This window comes from Centropristis striata, chromosome 1, assembly GCF_030273125.1.
Source record: "Centropristis striata isolate RG_2023a ecotype Rhode Island chromosome 1, C.striata_1.0, whole genome shotgun sequence".
Lineage (NCBI taxonomy): Eukaryota > Metazoa > Chordata > Actinopteri > Perciformes > Serranidae > Centropristis > Centropristis striata.
In genome coordinates this window covers 8647654-8674236 of record NC_081517.1, presented here as the reverse complement: position 1 = coordinate 8674236, position 26583 = coordinate 8647654, and the positions used below count along the sequence as shown (strand labels likewise).

General features: G+C 41.2%; 1 protein-coding gene across 2 annotated transcripts; it reads left to right on the top strand.

The window, feature by feature from the left end:
* The first annotated feature begins 734 nt into the window (after window positions 1–734).
* LOC131968557 (protein AF-17-like) lies at window positions 735–26583 on the top strand. Of its 2 annotated transcripts, none has more exons than XM_059329500.1 (20): window positions 735–1055; window positions 2047–2126; window positions 2227–2281; window positions 2423–2532; window positions 6679–6782; window positions 8043–8136; window positions 9094–9201; window positions 10116–10205; window positions 10297–10444; window positions 10547–11341; window positions 11790–11989; window positions 13950–14067; window positions 14277–14343; window positions 14699–14847; window positions 18066–18266; window positions 19375–19451; window positions 20426–20796; window positions 21001–21097; window positions 22880–23092; window positions 23887–26583. In XM_059329500.1, the coding sequence occupies exons 1-20, from the start codon at window positions 947–949 to the stop codon at window positions 23899–23901; spliced, it is 3201 nt and encodes a 1066-aa protein (XP_059185483.1). In that variant the 5' UTR covers window positions 735–946; the 3' UTR covers window positions 23902–26583. The 2 variants fall into 2 exon arrangements, with proteins under 2 accessions (XP_059185483.1, XP_059185475.1); XM_059329492.1 differs by having other exon boundaries at window positions 23833–26583.

The window sequence follows — 26583 nt, the reverse complement described above, 5'->3', positions numbered from 1 at the left end:
AGTCCAAATGAGAGGCTTCTGGTGACATCTGCTGACTGAATTATAAGAGTCAACTTGACAGCCAAAAATCTAAAGGATATCCATGCTGATGTATTTAAATTGGAACAACAACACACTATTTTGACCTTAAAAGCAACCAAGGGATTGAATTGAGTTTGAGTTTGAGTCATAAAACATCAGAAAGGGTCAAAGCACACACTGGAATTTGGATGTCATATGTATTTGAATTTTACTGAAATGCCTGCACCCAGAGATAGTTTAGTCTACAAATAGAGAAAGAATAAAAGACAAATGTGAATAGATGATTTAAACCTCACATATTAAAATCAGAATAAAGTTAAATTGAATATTAAGGTGCATCATTCAGACAGGATGTCTTGTATTTCAGGTCAGGCCAGCGGATGGTGAAATAGCTTGTAATTGTGTTATTTTGTAGAAATCCTAGAGATGGCGCTGTTGAGACAACATTGATAGACAAACAGTGCAGCCAGCGGTTTTGACTGATTGATCCACATGTTTTACTAATTTAATTTATAAAACTAATCCACGCACGTGCGGCATTTGATTAGAACATTACCACATTGATGTAAAAATTCTGAAATAATGTTAGAGGATAAAAACGTAAAGTAAAAAGTGATTCATGTTACAAAATAACAATAACTTGCTACCTTTGCTGTGACTTATTCCGAACCACAGGAGCAGGTCTGAGCATGCGCACTGCATCGGTTCTATGGGGACGGGGAGGACATCACGGAAAAAACGTAGCAGCAGCACCACAAACCCCACGCCGAGATTTCGTCTCTCCGCTGCGCTAAAAGTGCGCGACGAAAGCGGCCCACGACTATGCCCGGTGCGGCGTTAAAGTGCGGGACGACCACTTGACAGGCCTGGGCGAGGTCTGAGCCGTTGCCGGGAGGGGAAATACATTTCTTCGTATGGGAGCAGCATGCGGGAAATGGTTGGAGGTTGCTGCGTGTGTTCAGACGAGCGAGGCTGGGCTGAGAACCCTCTGGTTTACTGTGATGGACACGGCTGCAGCGTCGCCGTTCACCAAGGTAACATTAGCCGCTGTTAGCGTGTAATTACCGGGCAGCTGTGGCGGCTGAGCCGGCGGCTGGAGGCAGCCAGAGGTGCTGGTAGGTCGGTAGGTCGGTAGATCGGTCTGTCGCTGTCTACGTGCGTGTTTGTGTGTGTGGGAGGGGTAGGTAGGCGTGCTGTTTGTTGTTTCCTCTCCGCACACATGATAAAATACACAGGGCCAAGCAGAGTGACACTGAGCCTGGATGGCGCCTTGATGGTACTTGAGGTCTGTGTGTGTGTGTGTGTGTGTGTGTGTGTGTGTGTGTGTGTGTGTGTCTGGCCCGGTTGGATTCACGACATACTGCAAGAGGCGTGTTTTTGCGACAAAACAGCCCCGGCGAGGCCTGCCGGTTTGGACATTATGTTACCTTGTGTCCACTTGCTTTGTTGCTTTAATGAGACAACAAGGGCATCAGTTAACTTGTATGATCATATTTGTGAGCAGAAATCAGCCCTGCGACTGATAGTTAGATCAACTCTGAGAGGCTGATGTAGATTTATGCCCGGCTGACTTCACTGCACTCATCTGCAGGTTATTTTTATCAAGTAGCGATCACTCAGTTCCCTAAAGTAAGCAAAAGTGCTATAAAATGTGGTGACGAAACACAGCTGGGTTGAGTTGATAATCATAAGATCAGTTTCATGAATATTCCATCTTGCATTTAAGTTCCCCACTGGATTAAAAATGTCTTTAAAAAAATCTAACCAAGATGACAGCATCACTTTACATTAGTGACATGACGATTCAGTGTAAGAGAAATGTGTTACAGTAGAAAATGTGAAAGAGAAAAACGAGAAAGAAAAAACATGTAGTATATGTGTTATATGTGTTAAAGTCATGTGTATGTTAGAAAACTGCTTGTATAAAAGATGGTATCAGTAACCTCTTCTGTGTGTGCGTGCATGCGTGTGTGTCTCTGTGTGTGTGTGTGTGTGTGTGTGTGTGTGTGTGTGTGTTCGTTCCAGCATGTTATGGCATAGTCCAGGTTCCCACCGGTCCGTGGTTCTGTCGGAAGTGTGAATCACAAGAAAGGGCGGCCCGCGTGGTGAGTATGCCAACACAAAACATGACACAACTCATCCATCCTCTCCAGCTTCACCAGCTCTGATTAATATTACTAACTCCTCTCTCCTGTCCTGTCCCAGAGGTGTGAGCTGTGTCCACACAAAGATGGTGCCCTCAAGAGGACAGACAGTGGAGGTAAGTCTCATTCTCTGTCTATCTCACTATTCAGAGTTACACAGCAGGAACACCTCCTTGTCTGAAATAGAATAGAGGCTGCAGATTTCATTCATGAGGAACCGTATCGTGTTATTGATCCACTGCCAATCTCTGCGTCAGGCTGGGCCCACGTTGTGTGTGCGCTCTACATCCCTGAGGTGCAGTTTGCCAACGTCCTCACCATGGAGCCTATCATCCTGCAGTACGTCCCGCATGAGAGATACATCAAGGTACTGACACAAACACACACATTGCCTGGATAAAACAACTTACATTTTGCTAATACAGTAAGACTTTTTAGTTTTGCTGATGCCCAAAGAATGGTATCAGTATGAATGTGCTGATCTGCAAAAAATATGTTTTTTTCCACCTAAAGTGGCTGAAACACATTAAAACAGTCTTTATTATAGTTTATGAAGTACCCAAGGGTGTTATCAACCACCAATGACCAAACTTAATTATGTCTGTAGCACTTAAATTTGAATTATCATGACCTTTTCCAAATATCTATCTGTTACTTTTCAAAATCTACAGTAACCATTCTTCACATCGGCATAGATTAGTGCTACTGTACAGCACTTATTTAAAAAGAGAAAAAAAAACATTAGTTAAGTTACCATAAGACAAGTTGCTGACACCCAATGTAGCTTTTTCAGTCTGGTGCAGTATTTGCAACACATAAAAACACATCAGGACTACATAAGAGGATTTTATAAAAGATCTGAGTTTTAACCAAATGTTCTCTCACAGAATCCATCTGCACATTAGTGTGTCGTTCACTACTAAGTCAGTTTGTAACAGGTAGGCTACCAACAACATTGGTTTATTTCACCTCGGGTAAAGAAGTACAACAGTGTTGCATATTACTAAGCCAAGGAAGAGAAGGGAAGACTCCAGCAACAATTCCCCGTCTGACAGGCAGGATTTGGAAGTATGTCGTGACTCACCTGTTCAACTGACTTTACCAGTTCAGATAACAAACACAGACTGTCCTTCTGTATAACAAACATGCAAACTAAATAGAGCCGACAGATATAGGTGTACTGATATTATCAGCCGTTATTGGCCTATCAAGGGCCTATATCGCTATCAGAGTATATGCTGTCCGATATGTGCCATTATGAAAACTTTTTTAATGTAATGTAGCAAAATGTTGTTTGCCATGATTTTTTTAAATTGCTTTTTAAAAATAGTCAGTCATAATTGACTGACACTGAACAGTAATTTCTTTATTTTCTCACTTATCAGTTAAAAATTGGCTGACAATATAATACATTGTTTGTATAATGTATAACAATGTTAACTATGATTTAATTAAATTTTATGTTTTAGAGACATCCTTTGCAGTGGTGAAAAATCCACATAAAAAGGTCTATTTTCATTCCAGCTCAAATAATTACTTCATCAGGCACAATATCATTTATTGATTGATTATTCCCCTCTAAAATCAGTATCAGCATCGGTCTCAAAAATACCATATCGTCGGGCTCTAAAACTAACCACAGCAACGTAGAGGACACACTAGAATGGATATTTGGTGTTATTTATGGCATTTAAAAAAAAAAAATATATATATATATATATATATATATATATATAGAGAGAGAGAGAGAGAGAGAGAGAGAGAGAGAGAGAGACATAACAATAAAGTTTTGTGGCTGTAAATTCTTCATGTTAAGTTCAATTGAAGCTATGACCAAAAACATTAGTGGTTGTGATATTGGTGTGAGTCGTTCAGAAAAACAACAACAAAAAACAGCAGAGCCTTTGTTTTAGAAAACCTTTTTTTCATCAATTTTAACAATCCCACAGAGAAATATCTGTCATAAAAGAAAAAATAATATCAAGCTCACCACCACGAGTACAAAAGCTTCAACAAACCATGATGCAACGCAGCTTTAAGACATCTGGGAAACAGCACAAGTCTTGTTTCTCCCTTAACAGGAAAATGGTTTCGCTCTCTCCACCTACACGTACCATACAGACCCAGAGCTGAATGTGGCAAGGTCATGCCTGCTCTCTGGAGGTTGTTAAAAGTCATTCTGGGAAACGTGGGAGAACTAGATGAGGCAGGTCGAGGGAACAACAGAAAGGGGGGGGCAGCAGAGCTTTAGGGGGAGATAGCAGGTCAACAGTAGATGCCACATAGAAGTGACGTACACCATCGGAAAACTGGGAACCTAAAGATTAATTTGTGATTCAGCTCACCACTGTGTGTCAATTCTTTTTCATTTTAAATCTATAATAAACATGTCTGTTTAGGTGTCTAAATAAATGTTGAAGAGTGTATAAGGGTTTAGAACTTTATTATGGAAGTCAATGATGGCCATTCCCATGTTTTGGATTGATACGATTCGTTTGGGGCTTAAATCTAGCAGCAGATTTGGTGCTAAATTTACGTCTACTGATAACTCATTTGCAGAAAATCCCTCCAATAGCACATTAAGGCCACGAGTAACCATTTCTCATAAAATTAGTAAATAGAAAATGTTGTCATTTGGTGTTATAAATGTTTGACATTTTGGAGATTTCTGCAAGTATTGTTGTATTTCTCATTGATTGGATTGTGAGCACTTCTGTTCTGTAAAGTGCTGAGAAACCATCTTATTGTAAATATACCTTAGAAAGCTATACATCTATACAAGGTTAAAAAATATGGCTTTGCTACAATGAAATGGCTACTATGGGGACTGACCTCATTACACTTGAATAAAATTGGGCTCATTGAATCCACAGCAGTCTGAGCTTTCCAGTCATTCCCAATTTATGCAATTCACAGACTATTTAGTGACCCCAGTATGTAGAAATATTCAAATACAGTAGGCTAAAAATAACACCATAGAACCCCTTATATTCAGATAGCTTGAGGTCAGAGGTCAAGTTGGGATTTGAAAATCCCTCACTAAAATTTTGCCCAGTTTTGGAGTGTTAATTTGTCCCCTTCCTGACCGATATCATGACATGGTACCGATGGATTCCTTAGATCTTTTAGTTCCATATGCCGATCACTGGAGCCTTAAAACTGAACCCATTGTAGCCTCTGAGAAAGTTTTAACTGTTACTAACCACAAACATTATGGTTTTTTCATACATCAGGTGTCTTGTAAGCTTATGCATTTGTACTTTTTTTTGTCGTGTAGTCTTTGATAGTTGGCAGACTGTGTGCAGCAGAAGTAGTGAGCAGTATACCCAGCATGCACCAGAGCAGACCTTTTTAAAGCAACACACATTACAAAGAAATCAATATTTGACGCATGGACTCATTACACTGAGCAGCCACTGGCTGACGTGCTGTGTATATATAATGTGTGTGCGTGTGTGTGTGTGTGTGTGTGCGTGCGTGCCTGCATATAAATGTACACATGTGAGTGCTGGAGTGCCTGGTTTCATATTACTGTGTCAGCTACAGTAAATTGCATGCAGCTTTCCCCGTCAGAGCCATTCATCCAGATTGTGCTGCCTGCATTCCTAGACAGCATTACAATGGACAGTGAAAACTTGAGAAGCCACTCTTCCTTTTACACGCTCGGTGTAGTTATGTCTCCGGCCTTTCATTACACAGCCAACATCCTCTGAGGGGAGCAGAGTAGGATGTGGGGAGTAGAGAAAGAGAGAGGAAAAGGGGAGAGAAAAGGCAAACAGAGAGGGCTGAAGCGAAAAGGTAAAGAGCCCGCTGTTCCTTTGTCCGGCACCTGTTGCTAGGCCTCTCCTGCCCCCCACCAGTCTGCCCTGCTCACTGGGGAAAAGCTGGGGAAGAAGTACAAAAGCTCTGTGTGTGCGTGGATGCGTTTGTCTGCTTGTGTGTGTTCACAACATTGTCAGTGAAGACTGATGCTGCTGTCACGCAGGATACAAGGATTCCAGTCTCAATCAATTATCTCCAAAATCATGGCTGCACATGATTTTATGCTGCATTAATTCAAGTGCCCTGCAGTTTATCACCTATTTTATTCAAATGAGAAAGAAACGATAAGGCATACAGGTGACAAGGAACGGGAAAAAAAATACACAACCAGTCACAATCTCTTCAGTGCTTTTGTTTCTAGAACATTCCCAAACATCTGGTCAACAGTTTGCTGTACAAAGCGGCAAGCACAGAGCAAACTGCGTTCTGTTTGAAAGCCCCATCTGCTGTCTTGACAAGCAACACTTCCTGATCTATTACAGTATAGCTGCGGCTGGACTCAAATTAAATAGCGTTTAACTTTCCAGCACTGCAATCTCAATGGTTCACTTTAACAGCCAAATTACACGAATGAGCTTTTCCTGGTAACAGAAGTGCTTCAAAACGTGACCCAGCTTTCCACATTAATCTGCATTTTTAATACAAATAACTCACATGTCTCCTATTCTCTACATCTTTGCTGTTTCACCAGACTTGTTATATCTGTGAGGACCACGGGAGGGAGAGCAAGGCAGCCTGCGGAGCCTGCATGACCTGCAACAGGCAGGGCTGCAGACAAGCTTTCCATGTCACCTGGTAAGTATTAAGCTGTGTGTACAGTATGTGTGTATGGAAATGTCTACAAGATGGTCATACTTTTTTCCAGCAAGTAGGTCAGTGAGAAACAATTAAGATGTTATGAAATAGCTGCAGTAGAGATCTTGCAGGAATACTATCAGAAATGAATTGTTATAAAGTCCCTCGTTTCTCAAAAATGTGATTTTCTTGTATTTCTGTCCTGTAAAATGTCTGAGCTAGACTTTATTGACTTATATCTGTGTTAAGTTTGTCACTACAGAGGTTTGTTTGCATTCCTCTAATGAAGGGGGAGATATCTGTGCATTTAAAAAATCTGAGATTCAAATATATAATCTCCGGGCAAACCAGATAAGGCATGTCACAACTACAAAAGCCAATAAAAAGCAATGAAAGCAACTTTAAAACCAGCACAGAGCGGACTTGTCAGTTCAGGGAGGGAAACACATTGTAAAATCAAAGCAGATATTATTTTATGTTTTACACCCATTAATGCTGTGTGAACCACTGCCAGTTACAAGCTCTTGAGCTAACAAACAACATAAACGAGCTAAAATATGCTAACTCTAATTATTTCTAATTTTCTAATCTAATTACCCTTCTGATGCGTCTCCTAGTCACTGACTTTGGTGCACAACAGACTCCTCATCTGAGTCTGGATACTCAGACGGAATAGACCAGACCCCACCGAGCTACATAGTCCGCTTTCACTACTCTTTAACCGGTCAACCTAGCACGCAAGGAAAGCAGTGGGCAAGAAAAGGCCTCGTCCAATATTTCTCAGTGAGAGAGGAAGAGTAGATGTGCCTTAAGTACCTTCTCAAGTTTTTTCTATACTTTTTATGAAAGAAAAAAAGTTTTACATACTTTAAATATGTCTGAATTGTGACTTTAACATTATTAAAAACATTTACAAATGAATATATTAAAAAAGAATCTCTATTTAAAAGTTATCAAAAAATACTCCAGTCTGCCATAACCATGACGTAATCCCTTTAATTTGTGTCCCATTTTTGTGAGCTGCAACTGATTCTTTTCAGTGCATAAATTGGCAGCACAAAGACATCAAGCCTGGAAGATTGTACAGCACAGATTTCTGTGTTCAGAGATCTGACATTTGAGCCATCCTTTCTTGATCAATGACAAAAGCTCTCAGGTGACTTGGGCGACATCCAGGTGTCGTTATCAGGGTCTCTGTATGTGTGTGTGTGTGCTCTCCTGTTTCCTCTCCCGTCTGACCCTGTGACACACTGTGCTCAGCGCTCAGATGGCAGGTCTGCTGTGTGAAGAGGAAGGGCCAGAAGCTGACAATGTGAAATACTGTGGATACTGCAAGCACCACTATAACAAAATGGTAAGATGGACAACAGTCTAATATCCTTCACAGACAGTGCAAGAATGAAGAAATAAACTGTTTCAGTCACTTTAAATGTTCCGACACAGAATCCTTCCTTAAATGCACTGTGAAGTTTTAACACCTTCGGTTAACATTAAACATAAGTGAGCTTTTTATTACCACCTCCTATTTGAATCAAAGTTCCTGATAATCAAACTGAGTTGGCATCTTGTTTTCACTGTATACTTCAGAGTGGTTTGACTGAATTATAACATCATTTTAAATGGTAATGGTTGCTAGGACCATTCAACATAAGTCTGATGTATCAATCAGAGCAATGTAATGTTATGTCTTTAATTTGCCTGTATAGCTGTGTCACTTTCATCCATGTTTAATGACATTTATCTGGCTCTGGCACAGGAGGTGGACAGCCCCATTGTTAATCCCTATTACAGAGCTCTGATGAGCACTCAATAAGCACAACACCAGACTTAAAGTCAAGTCTTAAATATCTGGACAATGCTTAGTTTAGACTGTGCAATTTCAAGGTTAGGAATACTCTTCATTTCAATGTACTTCTCGAAAAAGTGCTTGATTTTCAACAAAATCTGGTGCTTCATCGACACAATCACTCATGTGCACTTTTCATAGCTTGATAAGTCCTCTGTTGGTCCATCTCTCTGGAAATTAGTAAGCATTAAAGGGACAGTCCGGTATCTTTGACATTAAGTTTATGAAATACTTGCCAGAATGGTAGCGGATGCAAAGCTATTAGCCTACTTTTAGCGCTCCGGTGTCTGAGGTCTGGACGGTTCTGATCGTAGAATAGATAGTTTCTGGCAAGCAGTCATTGTATTTACTGGCTATAGTAGTGCCAAGTGAAGCTGGAATACCTGCATATCCAAAGTTAAATCATGAAATGAGCTTTGGTTGTTAGCTTGAGACAGTGCTCATGCTTTCCTTTGGTTTTTACAGCAGAAGAAGTTGCGCTCCAGTGAAAATACAAGTAGCTCCTTCACTCATCCCAGGGGGCGCTCAAGTTCTCCGTCACAAGACAAACATCACCACCACAGACCGAGGAAGGTAAGCTTGAGCGTTGTAGATGGTTTAACTGTAAGAGCCAGGTAAAGGATGAAGGGGACATTTGACCGATTTTCAGCAGTTTAACTAAAAGTTTTTGTCCGTCAGCCTCTGTTAAAACAACGTTTCATATTCAAGAACTTTGGCTCAATCTGTTAAATTTTTTAAAAAGGGTTTGTAGTTTTCAAGGTTTTTAGAATAGAGATTTGGCATTGGTGCCAAAAAGGCATCATATTGGCACTAGTATAAAACATTTCAACACTAGTAATCGCGCTTGTTTGTGTCCATGTGTGTACCAGTGGTTGGTGTATTCGTTGTAGGACCTGGTTTGACTCTAAGGTCGCTTTCACATATAAAGTGTGGTGGACTCTGTGATTCAGTGGTGTTCAAGTTTTTTACTTTGTTTGCTTCCACACTGTGCTTTATCAAGAGCACCAAGCATTGTAAACAAATATCCTTCATCTATTGGACAGAATATGTGAGAGAAAGAGCTGACACTTTTTCAAAGCAAATCGCAGAATTTAATGTATTTTTTCACTTTTATGGAGCTTTGATCCGCTGTGCGATTGAATCCATGAGCCACTTTTCTGTCAGACTTTGTTGTTTTTGTTCTGTAGCTACAAGCAACTGTGTCATGTGATCGTCTGACCATATTTGGATAACAACTTCATCATTAGACCACGTCTGTCAACAAGACATTTTTCGAGCCTGCTACCGTGCCTGGTGTTGATTCTCAAATATCTGCCCAACTCCAACCCAGAATGCAGTGTTTTGGTTCGCTTCCTTCCTTTGGTTCGGACTGTGTTCTCACCTACAGTGACCGAACAAAAGGCACCAAAGTTCATTTTAAGCGGACCAAATAGCTCAGATGTGAATGCCTAACATACCTGAGCCGTTTGTGTGTCTCGTTCATTTAGAGTCATAAGGACAAGATTCGGCAAAAAGAGCGCCACAAGAAGTCCTCAGACAGCCTGGGTTCCTCAGTGACGAGCAGTACTATAGAAAAGGTATGAAAAGCCAAACCACAGGATAATGTGTGACATGCAGCTGAACATGTTATTGAACTGACTTTTTAATGACCTGTGTGATCCGGTACAGATATCCTCCAGTCACCACAGCAGCAAGGACAGCGAGGGGAAGTCCAAGAAGCTGAGCTCACACAGTCATGGTCATCGCAGTAAGAAGACAGGAAGCACCGGCAAGAGTTGCTCCTCTTCCTCCTGTTCCTCCAGTCCATTCAACACAGGTACCATGTGAAGAATGAAACAGAAGGCAGACTGAAGTGTGGACACTCAATGAAGAACTGAGTTGAGTTAAGTTTGACTCCACCTTTGTGTTTCTCTTGCAGGTGGCTCGCTGTCTTCCACTCAGGATTTCCATCAGTTCTCATCATCCTCTCGCCTGGAGCGTGACCACGACCAAGGTGGCGAAGACCACAGTGGCGAGGAGCGTAAGGAGCGCCACAGGAGGCCGGCAGTCCAAGAGGAGGAGGAGGACGATGAAAAGGAAGAGGGCAAAGATGAGGAGGAGGAGGAGGAGGAGGAGGAGGAGGACAGTAAATACCACAAGCCGCCAGCTTTGACTCCTGCTGACGGCCCACTGGCAGGGTCGCAGGGTCACGACAGGTCGGAGGGCAACTCGAGCCCTTTCGAGAACAAGGTCACTATCTCCACCTTCGGATCCATCATGCGCATCACCTCTTCGTCGGGGCTCGGCAGCAGTAGCAAGATCCGGAAGATTTCCTCCTCTGCGGACTACAAGCCCTCCAAGTCTCTGTGTAAGCCGTCTCAACTGAGCACGCCGCCCATCCTGGAGGAGGCGGCCCCGGAGGACAAGGCCACGCCTCCGCCGCTGCCCAGAGAACGGCGGCACCGCGGAAACAAGAAGAGCAGCCACGGCCCGGGGCGACCACGAGGCAGCAAGAACCGAGAGAGGAGGGAAGAGGAGCATCACCACCACCATCACCACACAGCGCCTCCTCCTCCAGCCTTATCCTCCTCTCTCTACACGAGCCCATCCTCCATCCCACACCCCGCCTTCCCCTCCACGCTACCTCCCACCGCCATCTCTTCTTCCTCCTCTTTCTCCTCCTCCTCTGCCGGCAGTTTTTCCACAAGCAGAGGCAATTCTCTGCTCAGCTCTGGTGAGTCTGAGTGAGTGGGTGTGTGTGTGGTAGCCCTCTAGCTTCCTGTGTGTGACAGCAAGTGTGTGTAAGAAGGCGAACACTTTGGTGTGTTCATTTGCAGCTCGAGTCTAAAGTGTTGAAATCTTTCCATTACACATGAGCCATATCAGCAGCACAGTAGCAGCTTATCTGTATATCAGAACCTCAGAGTATTATAATAAGCCACTGGATACTGATAGTGCTACATGGCGCTGGTTTTCATACACAGGCTTTTAAAATTCAGAATATTGTCCTAGATTGTGGTTTTTGTGTGTGTAGCATATGTGCTAGATTTCCTGCCCTACTTACAGATTGATTCTCTTGTGTACACGAAGGCTCAGGTGTCGTGTGTTGTTTTCTTTTGGGGTCTAACAACTTCTGAGATTAAATACATTTCTTTTTTTCCAACTTTGTCTTCCAATCTCAGGTATCTACTCCAGTCTCAAGGATCCTCTTACACTGGGTGGGGGTGTCTGCAGTACCCCTCTCTCCCTGGGTGGAGGGGTGTGCAGCACCTCCTTGTCCCTGGGAGGCGGCATGTGTAGCACCCCTCTCTCCTCAGGACTCCTTACGTCCCACGTCTCCTCACTCTCTCTTCCGGCAGTCAACGCTGTCTCAAACACACAGGTATTTCATCTTATCAGTGCCACTGCACAGCTGCCTGCTCTCTGACTTATCCTTCTGTCTGTCTGTGGCTATTTTCATCTTTGTGTACTATATTAACATTATATTTTGCTATTATTTATTATTTTGCAAGCAAGAATGCCAAAACCTTTTCAGCAACCAGCTTATCAATTGTGAGGATTTACAGTTTTTCTTCATCACATGTGACAGCAGACTAAATGTCTTCAGGGTTTGGACTGTTGGATGGATAATTATGTTTCATGAAGACATCTCCTTTAGGGTAGGGTCATTGGCCCTCATTTATCAAACGAGCGTATGACAGAAAGTGAGCGTAAAGTGGGCGTAAGATCATTTCTACGCAAGCTGATCTCGAGCGACCAGATCTCACGTCTGCTCTCAGCTCGTGTACGCAAATTTGAGTCAGCGTGAAGTCCACATATCTGAGTCGGAGAATTGATCTTAGAATACAGTATCGATACCCGGAGCTGATAATGCTCTTTGGTGTTTTGATTTTTAATGGTGACAAAGCAAAACATGTTTAGACTACATCATTTATCAAAAATAAATACACCCTGCGATCGTGAAATTCTTTAAACAGAATACCAGCCGAGGATATTAAATGTTGTTGTCTTCTGCTGTTTACTGTTATCCAGCTCCGACACCAGAGCGTCAGCGTCTCCTCCACCAGCGGTGCTGCCCGAATATAAACATTTCCAATCAGCGCTGCCACACACTCCTCTGACTAGGACATCATTATTAGTAAATGTAAAGAGGTTAAGAATATATCTCCATCATAATAATAGCAATATTCGGATATTATATAGATTATTAGGCTTTATATATCACGATGTATAAATGAATTACTCAAACCTCGCCGGGAGTTTAATAGTCTGCTACTCTGCTGACAGCACCACTGATTTCCTTCCTTTTCACTTTTTATGCTGCCAAACAAAACCAGTTTGTTGTGTTGCAGCTGTTGGACGTCAGCGTTTCACTTTCTGACTCTGAGAAATTCCTCTTCTTTTAGAATTAAAACTTACTTTAAAACATTGTTTACTTCCTTAAACCAAAAAGCTGTGAAAACTTTAGGTCCGTGCTCCAAATGTAAAATATTCACTGAACTTGTTTGAGTTTATAACTATAAGTACTTTTATTTCATAAACCTCCGGCGCTGCGTATTTCTGTAATATGTCTATATTGCCCCAATTGTTATTTGTAACGGTGCACTTTGCTAATAAAGTTGACTTTAGGGGGGGGGTCCTCTTTTTCGCCGTATTGCGTCCTTCGGTGTCGTAAACTCTGAAGGCGAGTCATCTGAATCGGGTATATATTATTTATATATTATTATAAATTAGGGCGTGACATTTAAATGACGCTCGTTTTGAGCCGCCACATTTATCAACAGCCGATCATTTTTACGCTGTGATTGGCGAGATACGATCGTAAGACCAAATATACACTCAGATCTGCGCTGGTTTCTACGCTCTTTGATAAATGAGGGCCATTGTGTGCAAAACCCCATCATCCCAGCAAACTCCCCACAGCATCGTCAATAGTCGACAGTCAAACCTTCTCAGAACCTGTTTGCTTTTCCACAGGCTAGAGAGCCACGTCATTACATCACTGTATACGTCCGTATCTCCACCCATCTCCACTTTCCCAGACACGCTAGCGCCAACTTCAAGCATAATAACAACAATGGTACAATAATAACTACATCATCTCTTGAAGATCTCTACTGCAACAGATCACTTTAACATATTTAAAACCGCAGTCCAACCCGCATGTTCTTTATTTTACAATGAAATTTCATTTCAAAGTTTCAAAGTTGGAAGCGTTATTTTTAGCAGATTTTGAACGTCTTATATCCTGTCCTAAAAGTCTTAGAACTCCTTTGTGCGACTGCTCTACTTATCTCCAGATTACTTTTCTCAGCCACATTTTGATGTTCACTGTATCGTAGGTCCATCCAGGTTCCAGCACCTCTTATAGCCTGACCTCTACTCAGCCGTTCTCCAGCTGTCTCTCCACAGCCCCGACACTGCCGCCACTACTGACCCAAGCCCAAACCTCACTGCCAGGTGAGATCAGATCACATCCGAACCTTTAGGGATCAACAGGATTTATTTCATTTGTTGAGAACTGAAGTTAGTGTTAACATCCACAATAAAGTGTCTTATTCTGCTATTTGTCAGAATGTCACATACAGCAAATATCTTCATATTGTACCACTTTTCATTCAAAAGAAGTACAAGTCAAATTCATGACTCTCTTTTTCCCTCGCCCTCAGAGTCCGACCTCGATGACTGTCGTTTCCCATGTCAGGGGAACTCGCCGAGAGAGAGTCTTTCCTCACAGTATGTCTCATTTCATCTTCATCAGTATACTTTAATGCTAAGTCTTGGGTCCTATGTGATTTTACACTCCTCCAGGTCTACTGAAAATAAGCGAGGCTTCATTTCCATCAAATAAAACATCATTTGGCTAAAGTTTCCCTTTGCTGCAGCTTTAGTCAGATCAGTTTCTATTTCTGTAACCAGCATCAGGAAACAAGGAAACTCACAACCGTTTAACTACCAAAGTGACTGTGTGGACTAGAAAACGGTGCTAACCACAGCCACAGGGTCTTGTTTGTAGTTTCCCAGTTCGCCTGCAGTGATGACTTCTCATTTCTTCTGACTACTTTTTGGTTTTCTCCTCCTCCACACACAGGTCCCCTATGAGCTGTCTTCCTCTTCTGTTTGACCAGAGAGACGGGCTGGGTGCAGGAGTCAGAGCCCGTCCTGAGAACGTCCCTCCAGCCAGCTCCCACATCGAGCTCCTGCTGGAGAAACATGGCAATGGAGAGATGGGAGTCAACAGTAAGTCAAAATCATGCATGCATATATACAACTAATAGTCACAATATTACTTTTTTTTTAACATAAGGGATACTTTCACTTCATCAAGCTTCTAAGAATCCTTTAAATAACATTTTTATTCAACTGCTCACAGCTGGTAGTCAGACTAGGCTTGGGTGATGGGTCACGAGTAGTTTCAATTAACCCATTGAGGCCTGAAATGCCTGTAAAACCTCTGGGCGATTTTAAAATAAGCCCCTAAACCCTGAAGGTTTTTCTGGAAATTCAACAGAAGTGTCAACGCTTCTGCTAGATTTTTCAGCCTCTGTAGCAGATAGAAATGAAATTCAAAAAGTTTTTGAGAGCTTATACAAATACTACAAAACGACGTATCCGCTTTCCAGGCTTATATGGGTTAAGGGCTCATAAGCCAAAGGGGTTGGAAACATAGACTGTATTAAAGAGGACATAGCCACCATGTCTCCACTTACGGGTTTGTGAACCGTTTTGAAGCCGCAGTGACCTGTCAATTACAATGTAGTCAATTTTACTCAAAATGAGGTCATAACTTATTAAAAGAGCATCATGCTGTATTGTGGAAGACTTAAAACTAGTCATTGAGACCATTAACACATGAGGAAAATGTAATTAATCAGGTCAGAAGTAGCCATGTTCTACGAGACTTCTGTAAAATCAGATTTCTTTTTGCAACAAGTGGAGTCGCCCCCTGCTGATCATTAGAAGTAATGCAGGTGTAAGGCATTTCTATAATAGCTTCACTTTTCAAACTCTAGGGCTACGTCCACTTCTTTCATACAGTCCATGGATGACTGGCAACCACTGCAGTACTAATCCACACCTGATACTGTTTAGCTGCACTCACTGTGCAGTTCTCTCTGTGAAAACATGACCTGCTACTATTTAGAGATGATGAATGTTTCCGTGGACGCTGTTCAGAAGCAAAAAATAGCACAGCAGAGATATTATGCTGCGACAAAATTAAAAGCAGCCCTCAGAGCTTTGTTTGTCATGCTCCTTTATACATTTAGTTTCTGTTGTGATCTCTCAGCGCTTCCCTGACATCATCAGCTGACACCTCTAACCCATTCTTCACTTCTTCTTTTTTTCCTCCCAGAGCTGTCACATTTTTTTATTTTGTTTCCTACTTGTTTTAGTTTTCTACTATTTCTACCAGTGTCTTTCTGTCCTACCCTTTTTCTTACCATTTTACACATCTTAATCTCCCATCCTCTGTAAATCTAAAGGCCCTGCAGTCTCCACCTTAAATATATTTCTGTGTTCCCCAGGGAGAGTTCACTTTAGTCTAATGAGTGTTAACTGCTCTTCCACTATGCAGAAATGAGAGAGAAGTGTGTTTGTTCTGCCAGTGTGTGATGCAGAGCACGCTGCTCTAAGAGCTCCATAGAAAATCAATTAGAAAGCATTTAGAGGATGGGGTTGAATTCCTAGTTCAGACCTGATGGCACTGCTTTAATGTAACACAAGATATAAAAGCAAGTCCAGGAATCACCTTTTAAAGTCAGCACTTTATTCCAGGTTGAAGTCTAATTTCTTAATTTCATATCTTTGACAATCATGAAATTACTAATGTTTGTTTCAAAAATATTTTATTAAGGGCAGGTTTAATATGCAGTATACACTGTATTTTAAAATCTAAACTCCAGTAGCAGCAACTGTAAGTGTGTGATGATGGTACTGTATTTAACCTGCCTGCCAACCTTTTACACATCCAGCCCTGCCTGCAGAATAATAGCCTAACAAATTCCAAAAATGTGTTCTGGTATTTAGAATATTTTCAGTGACGTTTCTGTAATCAAAAGTCATGTCTCCAACAGCTAATTTCTACACGCATATTGAAGATTTGCATGAAAAAAAGCTTGAAAGAAACACCAAAATAAGTTAAAGTTCTGAAGTAACATTTACCTCATGAATGATCAGCTGTTTCCGCTCTGCCAGCCAAGACAAGCTGACACGAAAGAACAATTATAAGTTGCCCAATTTAATCTAATTCCTGAAGATTTCCTTTTCTCTCATGGCTGGCCAAAGTTATCAGATTAGCAACCTCTTTTTTTGTTGTTTTTGTTCTCTCACGCAATCTCGACTTCTACTGTTTAGAGCGACACATTACACTGCCATCTTCTGACCAAAAAACGTTTATGCAGTTTTGTTTATTCGCTATAAACCAGATGATGGAAACGTCCCTCAGTCGAATTTTCTTTAATTCAACATTTCAACATTTCAAAATTTCGCTTCAAAATTTGTTTCAACTTTAATGGAAACACAGCTACAGTTTTTAACCATGTCTCCTCAGTGAACTGCCTCCTTGGCAGAAGTCAATTTTTAGCTAAATATCTAGTTATCATTATGGATTTTCCCATGCTTTTAGGAGTCTGTTGACACTGATATAGACAAATAAAAAAAAGCATGAATTTAGTAGGAAAGTGAAAATATCAAACAATGATAGGCTAACCAGGCATAAGCACATTTTATTTTATTTATTTGAAAGTCCAGCACCCACAGTGTCTGCTTAGAAGAGGTCTGGCCCTTGGACAGATGTAGTTGATGAGCCCTGCTTTAAAGCATGTGACTGGCACAGAAGCTGAGCTCCACTGAAATTCTGTTTCTGTATCAAGGTTATAATAGTTTTGGATTTTTCATTAGTTTTAGTTTTAATTTCGTTGTCAATTTTTGTTTTCAAATTCAGTTAGTTTTAGTTAGTTTTCAGAGTGAGTTCATTAGTTTTACTTAGTTTTTATTTTTTGGAAAATGCTTAGTTTTAGTTTAGTTTTTATTAGTTTTAGTGTTAGTTTTAGTTTTTTGTAATGGGGTATTTGTTGGGTGCCAGATTCAATAAGGTCACAATAAATGTTTCCTTTGTTTCCTTTGTCTGATCCATCTCAGCCCCAATAAGTTTATTAAGTCATAAAACCAGATATATTAAATAGATTTAATATCAACCAAAAGGTTTACGTATGAAAAAAGTTGACAAAGACGAAAACTAAGGACATTTTCACTATAATTTCAGTTAGTTTTAGTTAGTTTTGTAACCACAAAATACAGTTTCAGTTAGTTATCGTTTTTTTAAAAACTCTCGTTTTTATTTTCTATTTCAGTTAACGAAAATGTTTTTTCAATTCTAGTTTTTGTTGTTTCGTTAGTTTTCGTTAACTATAATAACCTTGTTCTGTATGATGACATATCTTTCCTTCCTCTTGTAGTTGTGGAGATGCTCCAGTCGCTCCATTCCCTGCAGCAGGAGAACCAGCGCCTCCAGGACCAGATCCTCAGCCTGACGGCCAAGAAGGAGCGGCTGCAGCTGCTCAACACAGAACTGGCTGTGTCTTTCCCTCCACACATTCATTCCGCCCACGGCTCCATGCACACCTCTGCCCAGATCAACTTCCTGTCATCCACCCAAGGTCAGATTCTTCATCCCCTTTACCCACTTTCATATCGAAACCTTCGGTCACACTGTTACTATGATGTCATGTAGTACACACCCCATTTAATTTGTGTGTGTTTCTCTTTCCTCCTGCCTACTCTCAAAATTGTCTCACATCAACTGCACCATTCTTTTCTGGTTTTGTTGGGTAAAGCTGTACTCTCAGGGGCGAATTCACAAAATGATTGCACAGCTTTTGCAACCACTAAACATACGTAAATAAGGCAAAAATAAACTGTAATTCTCAGCGCTCTGCTTTTATTTCCATGTATTTAAATGAGGTAATATACATACATTTGCTGCAAAATCAGCTCCTTACTATGCAACTGAGCCTCATGCTAAAAAAGGTCAGATTCACAAACACCAGCACTAATAGCCACATGCAGTTAGAGTGAATTTTTACTGTCTTCAGAGAGCTGGTGGTAAATGAAGCACATTTATGAGGGATGTAAACTCAAACGCCTTTATTTTGGGATTCAGTGACAGCTCCCTTACATGTCTTTTAATAAACGAATAGATTCTCTCATGATGTCCACGCATGATGCGCTCACTGTGTGAAAGTGGACTGTGTGTTTGTTAACTTTTGAATGTGTAGACGAACACAGAACATGAATTAATCTTATGTCCTGACCGATCGGCTGGTCTGACTCTGGAGATTTCAATAATAAATGGAGACCTGCTGTTGTGCTTGTGGGTAAATTTGTACTGCATCTCTCTTATTTCTGAAGACACACTTCTATTTGTGGTTAAATGAGCCGAGTTTGATCTATTTAAAGAAACAAGCCCAGCCAAAGTACGCATCAGATTGGGAGTTATTCAGGGCTTCACCCTTCACAACCCACACTAACCTCTGGTGCATTTATACTGCCACTTGGATAATTGTAATCATGTGAAAAAAAAAAAATTGCACTTAGCTTCAAAACTATACGAGCATGCTTGCATCATAATACAGATGGTCTGATTTAGTGATGTATGACAATGCCATATGTAGGGCATTTAAACATCAATAATTTAAAAAAAACATGTAGGTTAGTATAAACCATTTTGTAGCTTTCACCCTGTCTTTGTGCCTCTCTTTTCCTTAGACCCCCTGAGCACCAATAAGAGTCCCCTGTCCAAAAGCTGCTTCCTGAATGACACTTCCTTTGTTACCTCGTCTGAGGTGAGAGCCTGTAGACCCTTTCTTACCTTGACCCAGGGTTTCTGCAGGTCCTTACAAAGTCTAAAATCTAATAATCTGAATGTTAAGCCTTAAAGAATGATTTTGACAGGTTTAAAAAAAATATTGGATTATTAAGTTAACATTGCTTTTATTAAGTTGCTTTAACTTTGATGTACACAAAATTGTACTGATCACTGTGTAACAAAACAAAACAAACATGGAACCAATAACCATTAATTTAAACTGTACAGCCTGGCCAGAACTAATTGGAGCTCATCCACATAAAGTCATAAGTTAATAAGTTAAGTTGTTTCTGTTAATATAACTTTCATGTAATATGGTGCAAAGTTAGGTTTAACTGCAAGTTCAACAAGATCTGACTCTAGAACAGCACAATTAGTGTTTGGTTGAAGCCTGTTGAAAATAATAAATTTCAAGCTTGTTGCTTCTTGTGAAAGAAAACACTCAAATTGGGAACTTTGGATATGAAGGCGTCAGAGTCGCATGGGAAGTCAGAAAAACACCGACGTTAAAAGCAGAGGTGTTCTGGACTTTAAACATGGTAGCCAGTTGTGAAATAGGTATTAAATATGTATTCATAATGATCTTTAAAAGTCTTAAATGTAACTTGTTGAAACCTGCAGAAACCCTGAACACATGATACAAAACTGTATCAAACAAGTGCATTTGGGCCTTTTAAACCTCTTTGTAACAAGAAATGTGTGGGCTAAACACTCAGTAGAATTGACACTGTCTCGTACCATCATTTATACACATTAACACGGACTGTGTGCCTTTTGTGTCAGTTTTTTATTTCAGTGTTAACGAGGCATGTCCAAACTATTCCATAAAGGGCCATGTGGCTGCAGATTTTTGTTGTTGTTGTGTAAACTGAGGTGAAAAAGCACTGTACGCACCTCAACACAAGCTGAGAGCTAAATAGCTACAATGACTTTTTTATGTCTTGGTTCCAGGAGCTTCACTCTGGTAGTCCGTCCCGCAGTAGCTCCTCCCTCTCCTTCCAGAGTACTCCTCCTCCTCAGCAGAGTCCCGCCTCCTTCGGCCAGCCCCTGCTGAACGGCCTGAGTAGAGGTCTGAGTGACGGTTTGGGGACCATCAGTCAGGCTGGCAGCTCCTCTCTGCCCGTAGTGGGCGGGCTCATGTCGTCCCTGGCAGGAAGTCCTCAGCTGAATTTGAACGGTGTGCTTGGCAGTCTAAACGGCGTGATCCAGTCTCCCGTGCAGAACGCCCCTCAGCCCACGCTTCCCGCTTTGCGTCCCCAGCCTCCACCACTCAACCCCCAGGCACTGGCACAGGGCTTTCAGCTTCCCAAGAGTGTGAGCCCGTATGTACCCAGTCTGTCTCTTCACCGGCTGGAGAAGAAAGCCACCTGAAATGAATGATGTGTTGTTTAAAGGCGTTGACATCATGTCAGACAGCTGACAGGATTTACTTAAACGATGGATAAGTCTATAATTGTTTGGACTGATCAAACTCAGTGTTTGTACATAGTGTGTAATGTGATGGTGTGTGGTTGTCTGTGTTTCAGGTCTGCTCTCCTGTCAGAGCAGCAGAAGCAGCTTCTTCTTGAGCAGCAGCAGCAACAGCAGCTCCAGCAGTTCCTCACCTCACAGAACTTCACTCCTGTAACTACACACAGTTTGTTCTACTCTCACTTATATATTTTACAATGTACAGTACAGGCCAAAAGTTTGGACACACCTTCTCATTCAATACGTTTTTCTTTATTTTCACGACTATTTACATTGTAGATTCTCACTGAAGGCATCAAAACTATGAATGAACACATATGGAATTATGTACTTAACAAAAAAAGTGTGAACTAACTGAAAACATGTCTTGTATTTTAGATTCCTCAAAGTAGCCACCCTTTGCTTACTAGAATACAAGACATGTTTTCAGTTATTTCACACTTTTTTGTTAAGTACATAATTCCACGTGTTCATTAATAGTTTTGATGAATTTACAATGTCAATAGTCATGAAAATAAAGGAAAAACATTGAATGAGAAGGTGTGTCCAAACTTTTGGCCTGTACTGTACATGTTCTCATAGCAGCTCCAAGATTCCTTTATTTTGATGCATCGGGTATTTAAAGTATATATATACTATTTACATACTACTTAGGAAGGCAAAATGTCGGTCGGCTGATTATGTTGCCATGGGAGTGGAATGACTCACAGGATGTAAACTGCATGTATAAGCTGAACATTGGAAGCTTATTTTAGACTGAATTCTGCTCTGCTCTGCATGTTACTGTTTTTAAAACCTCTGTTGCTACATGAAACCGAGCTAGCAATCTACATGCTGAAAATAGAAGCATGTGCCAGTGACATTGACTTTACCAATGTATTGATCTGTTTTCACACACACTGTTTAATAAAATTCTGCAAGAGCCACATAGAGCTTATAAATCGTCTGTGGTGGTCCAGTGAGCTCCTTCACAGCTCAGGCATGCTTCACCTCTGGCACACAAATGATCAAATTATGTTTGTTTGTGCAAAAAAAAAGTTCCCCCCTGACATTATTTTGCAGGAGAACTGCCACTGTATCCTGGGCTTGGAACCACAAAATACCATTATGGTTGGTTAAAAGAAATAGGCACACAACCCAGAACTTTTTCTGGTTACAAGAACCCTGAATATCATCAATACAAAAGAGTAAGACCTGAAATATTGTTGATTCATAGCAATTGGTTGCTGAGGTTATGAGTCAGTGTGTGACTCTTTTTCAACAACAGGAAACCAGCCACCACGTGTGTTCTAATTTGACTTGCAAACTGGTAAAAGTCTACGAGGGCTTGGAACCAGTCACACTGTGGACATCTGGTAGATATAGAGCCGTTTTCTCTCCCTGGTGAATGTGAGGTTTAATACTGTGGCCCTGACAGCCCAATGCACTGAAAAACAGACACAGGTAAAATTGTGAAATTGATGTTTTCCTGTCGTCAAACTGATGTTTTTGTGAGTCGTCAAGTTGGTAAAGATCTTTCCTAAAAGATGCACATTTCAATTTGGTGCAGATGTTTTTTAAATATTGCGCAAGTTGTTGATTATTCTGCATGTGTTTTCTTAATAAGCAGTGTATTGAGCTCTCAGGGCCACCCTAGTTAAAGGTTTATTTGGTACACTCAAGACACCAGTGAACTGGACCTTTCCACTTTCCACTATACAAATGTTGAAAAAGGTCTCTCAAAAACATGTAAAATGCTGAGGAGAAGAAACACTAATAAAAGACTCCTTTTAAGAACTTACATTTTTTTCAATTTAACATCCCATTTTAAAGCATACAGATGTATTCATTATGTTAAAATTCTACAATGCAAAATAGAAACTTAGTCAGACGTAAAACCAGTTCAAAGGTTTCCTGAATATCCCCTAAACGTTTTGTTTTGTCCCCCTCCACCAGGAGCAGCAGGTGATGGTGTGCCAGATGCTGCAGCAGCAGAGACAGAGGGAGCTGCAGCGCCTCACGCTGACAGGAGCACTCACCTCCACCCCAAACTCACCCCTGATCGCCCAGTCACCCAACCTGCTGTCCTCGGCTACAGCCTCACCGCTGCAGGGCGGACAGGGAGGCAGCCTCTTTGGCCTGCAGGACAATGCACTTCACAAGCCTGGGGTGAGTTATACTGCACCATTTACCCCTGGATTCCACTGGATGCATAACGGCTGCAGATCCGTCGTCGGAGCCGTTACGCACCCATTATAATCAATGTGTGAGATTCCACCGACTGCAGATCCACTGCGTAATGAGTCCGACGTCGCATGGCCATCCGACAGCCCTCGCAACACTTGCGCAGAGCTTCTATTTTTGTCGGACGACGGAGCAGGACGCATAAATTCAGCACAGAGCAGATCGTTCGGGACAGGAAGTCGTGCACAGACACAAAATAAAACATCCGGTATATTTTCAAAATAAAATACCTCGGGTTCACGGCGGATCGTATTTCATAACTTGAAGACCTGAAATCAACAGATTAGAGGCTCGTCTTTTCACCCCACTGACACCGCTCACTCCGGTGATTGTTGTAAACAAACAGAGATCACTAAGGCTTGTTAACAAGCCGGCCGACCTCGTTAGCGCTCGTTAAGACGGAGTCGCTGGATTTGTCTCCAGTCATTAACGAGGAGATGTTGATTATCTTCCAGTTCGTGCGTCCTCGGGACTACGCTGTCCGCAACAGCTCCGACACAGACGGATCCGCTGTGTGTTGACGGACTGCGGAGATACGCAGCCATTGCGGACGGGCCCCTTTCGGAGTCGTTACGCATCCAGTGGAATCCCGGGGTTATTCTGATAACGATTGTACATGTCACAGTTTTGGAAATTGAAGAATGATTGTGTGATGGTGTTTTCAGGCTGCAGGAGAGAAGGGCGGAGACAAGAATGGGTGATGTTTCTTGATTTCACAGGAGCAGCTCAAATGAAGATATGAGGCATCACAGCCGCCTTGAAGAACTGAGGTCAACTTACACGACTTTTGAACGTCTTTCCTTCTCTGTCATCTTTATCTTACACCCTCTTTTATGAATGTATAACAGGATGGACTTTAACGTCACGGTGAAGTTTTTCGTGTTTTGAAATTCTTTATATCAGAGGATCTTCTCATAGGTTTTTGTGTAGGCAGCTTTCAGAGAACATGAATACAGTGGTCTCTTCTTAAATTGCACTAATTTGTTAGCTAGACCAATGGGGCTGCTTCTGAAGGCAGCAGTTCCTGCTCATCCCCGCAGGTGCTGTGGAGGCTTTTGGGTTGACATGTGAACTCAAGGTCGGAGCGTCTCTCTTTTGACCGTTCATGATTTCCCTCCATGACTCGAACCAGAGTTTCCATTCAGTCAGTGAGAATCACACCCGTCTGCCACTTCTTGCAACCTCAACTGTCTTCCTTGATATTTTGTCTTCCCTTTGTGTTCACCCCGCCCCGAATTTCCTCCAGATCTTCTATATGTTGTAGCCTCTCCCAGGCACTTATTGTGTAAAGGATAATATTCAGTCATTTCCAATGTGTGGTTAGTGGCATTTCAACATTAAGCTAGTTATTACCTCAGATCTTTCTGCCACCTATTTTCCACTGTTGAAATTTTGTGCTGAGTCATTACCGCAATAGCCTTCACTGGATATAAATGCCCACCAAAAATCCTGATGTTAACTCTAAGGTATGTAAATGTAAAAAATGGCACTGAGCCCACGTGTCCAAAACAGAACGCGATGGTCCACTAGAGACTGGCATCAGCGTGGCATTAAGCATCAGATTTTATTCAAAACCACCACGAGAGTTTCTAGAGACTTTTATATCCTTCCAGTTGCTGTCGAGATTAAGCAGACAAAACCAAACATTTGGAAACTGTAAGTAAGAAATTAATGTTTTTCCTAAACAAGTGTGCACTTTGCATGTTAGTAGCTAACAAAGCAAATTAGCCATCAACACAGTACCTTTATAAAGGATGCTCGGTACTTACTAGGCCACTAGGGACTGACAGGTTTTTTCATTTATGTATTTTGCACTCCTCCTCCTGAAGGGTCCGTTTTTTATATTCCTTTCATACATTGATATTCCTTTCATGTTCACCAACTAGTTGTTCTTTTAGCAATACTGGATAGATAATGCCTTAATGATACTAGATTTACAGAGAAAACCACGAGCCCAAAGGCTTACTCTCTTGTTGTCTTTCTTTGATAGTGTTTTTTATCTGGGGTACAAGGAGGGGTACGTTAGTAAAGTCAAAGCACTCTTCCTAAACCCATTTATACTTTTGATAGCTGACTGATGATTTCAAAAGTTGAAATGTGTGAATAACCGTATAGTGGTAACTAAAGTGTCAAATCATTTTCTATTGTAATTTTTGTGTTCAGATGCAATGTTCTTTAGTGGTTTGTGCTTCAGAGAACAGAGAAACAAGGACTTATTGAGAGTCTTATAGTAAAGCCTGCACAGTGGTGTCATAGGAGACAGCCGAGATGTAAACTATTATTAAAGTGCTGTCGCAGCCGTGTGTGATGCATAGTGTAGCTGTTATCGGACGGTGAATGGCCGCTTTCATTACTGTTAGCCTTCACTGCAGGGCTGTGACTGAAGCCAATGTAGAGATAAGCTTGTCTTTCCTTCCACTCCACTTCATCATAAAAATGTTTTCCTCTGTTTGTTTGGCTCTGTTTTACTAACAAAGGCTACTCACAGAGTAAGGGATTATTCTATCTTATTTTCTCCTGTGTTCTTTTACAATATTGTCATAGGCCTTTTAAATATTTCCTCACTTCTGTTTTGCAATCTTGAACATGATCTCCCATACATGTGATATCTTGAGTGCTAGATTATTTTGTTAGCAGCTAATGTAGACGTCAGAAAGGAACTTCAAGCAGCTCGCCCGTCTGTGATAAATACTGTAGCAATGACAGAAGGAGAATGTTGATTATGTTGATGAAGACATGAGCCAACACTTTGACATGACTCCAAGTGGGAGGTCTGCAATTTACCAAGTATGTCCTTATGACTCGCCTCTCAGCTGAGGCAAAGTCCAGACACACAACCATGTCCAAGAGATTGACTGAAGAGTGGTGCGAAGGATTTCTGAAGCGGTTTCTTTCTCATGTTGCACTGGGGCGCTTTGGGCCCAATTGTAAATTGTTTTTTAGTACCTTTTGAATTTTGTTGGAATACGAGTTGTATACTTTAATATGTTTGTGTAAAAACACATTCATTCTTTTAAGCTTTGAAGTTTGGGTAAACAAGATAATCCATGTTCTGAATGTCGTACTGTGTATCTTTTATGTATAACAACATTTAAGCACCTGGCTCTGAATGAGGTTTGATGGAGAGCGAGTTACCTATTGGGATATGAATTGCATGAAATGCAGTGATGTCTCTCAGATGTGTTGCTAAATACCAAGTAATAACTATGCATAATTTTAAATGCATTGTTCCCTGAAAAAAAAAGAAATTAAATGAAATGAGCACTGAATTTTAAAAAAGGACAAGCATGTTGTCATTGTACAGTGTATTTGTTTGAGAGAATTGATCAAAACAAATTTGACAATATTCAGATTAAAAGCCCTGTAAAGTATTTTGATATTTTTGTGTGTAAAATTAAAAGGACGGATTAAGACGA

What these genes read in the sequence shown, in the direction of transcription:
- LOC131968557 (XM_059329492.1), top strand. Translation starts at nt 947, where the DNA reads ATGCGGGAAATGGTTGGAGGTTGCTGCGTGTGTTCAGACGAGCGAGGC. An exon ending in ACCACCACAGACCGAGGAAG is followed by an intron (nt 9,202 to 10,115) that starts GTAAGCTTGAGC and finishes TCGTTCATTTAG; the next exon opens with AGTCATAAGGACAAGATTCG. An exon ending in CTTCCCAAGAGTGTGAGCCC is followed by an intron (nt 20,797 to 21,000) that starts GTATGTACCCAG and finishes TCTGTGTTTCAG; the next exon opens with GTCTGCTCTCCTGTCAGAGC.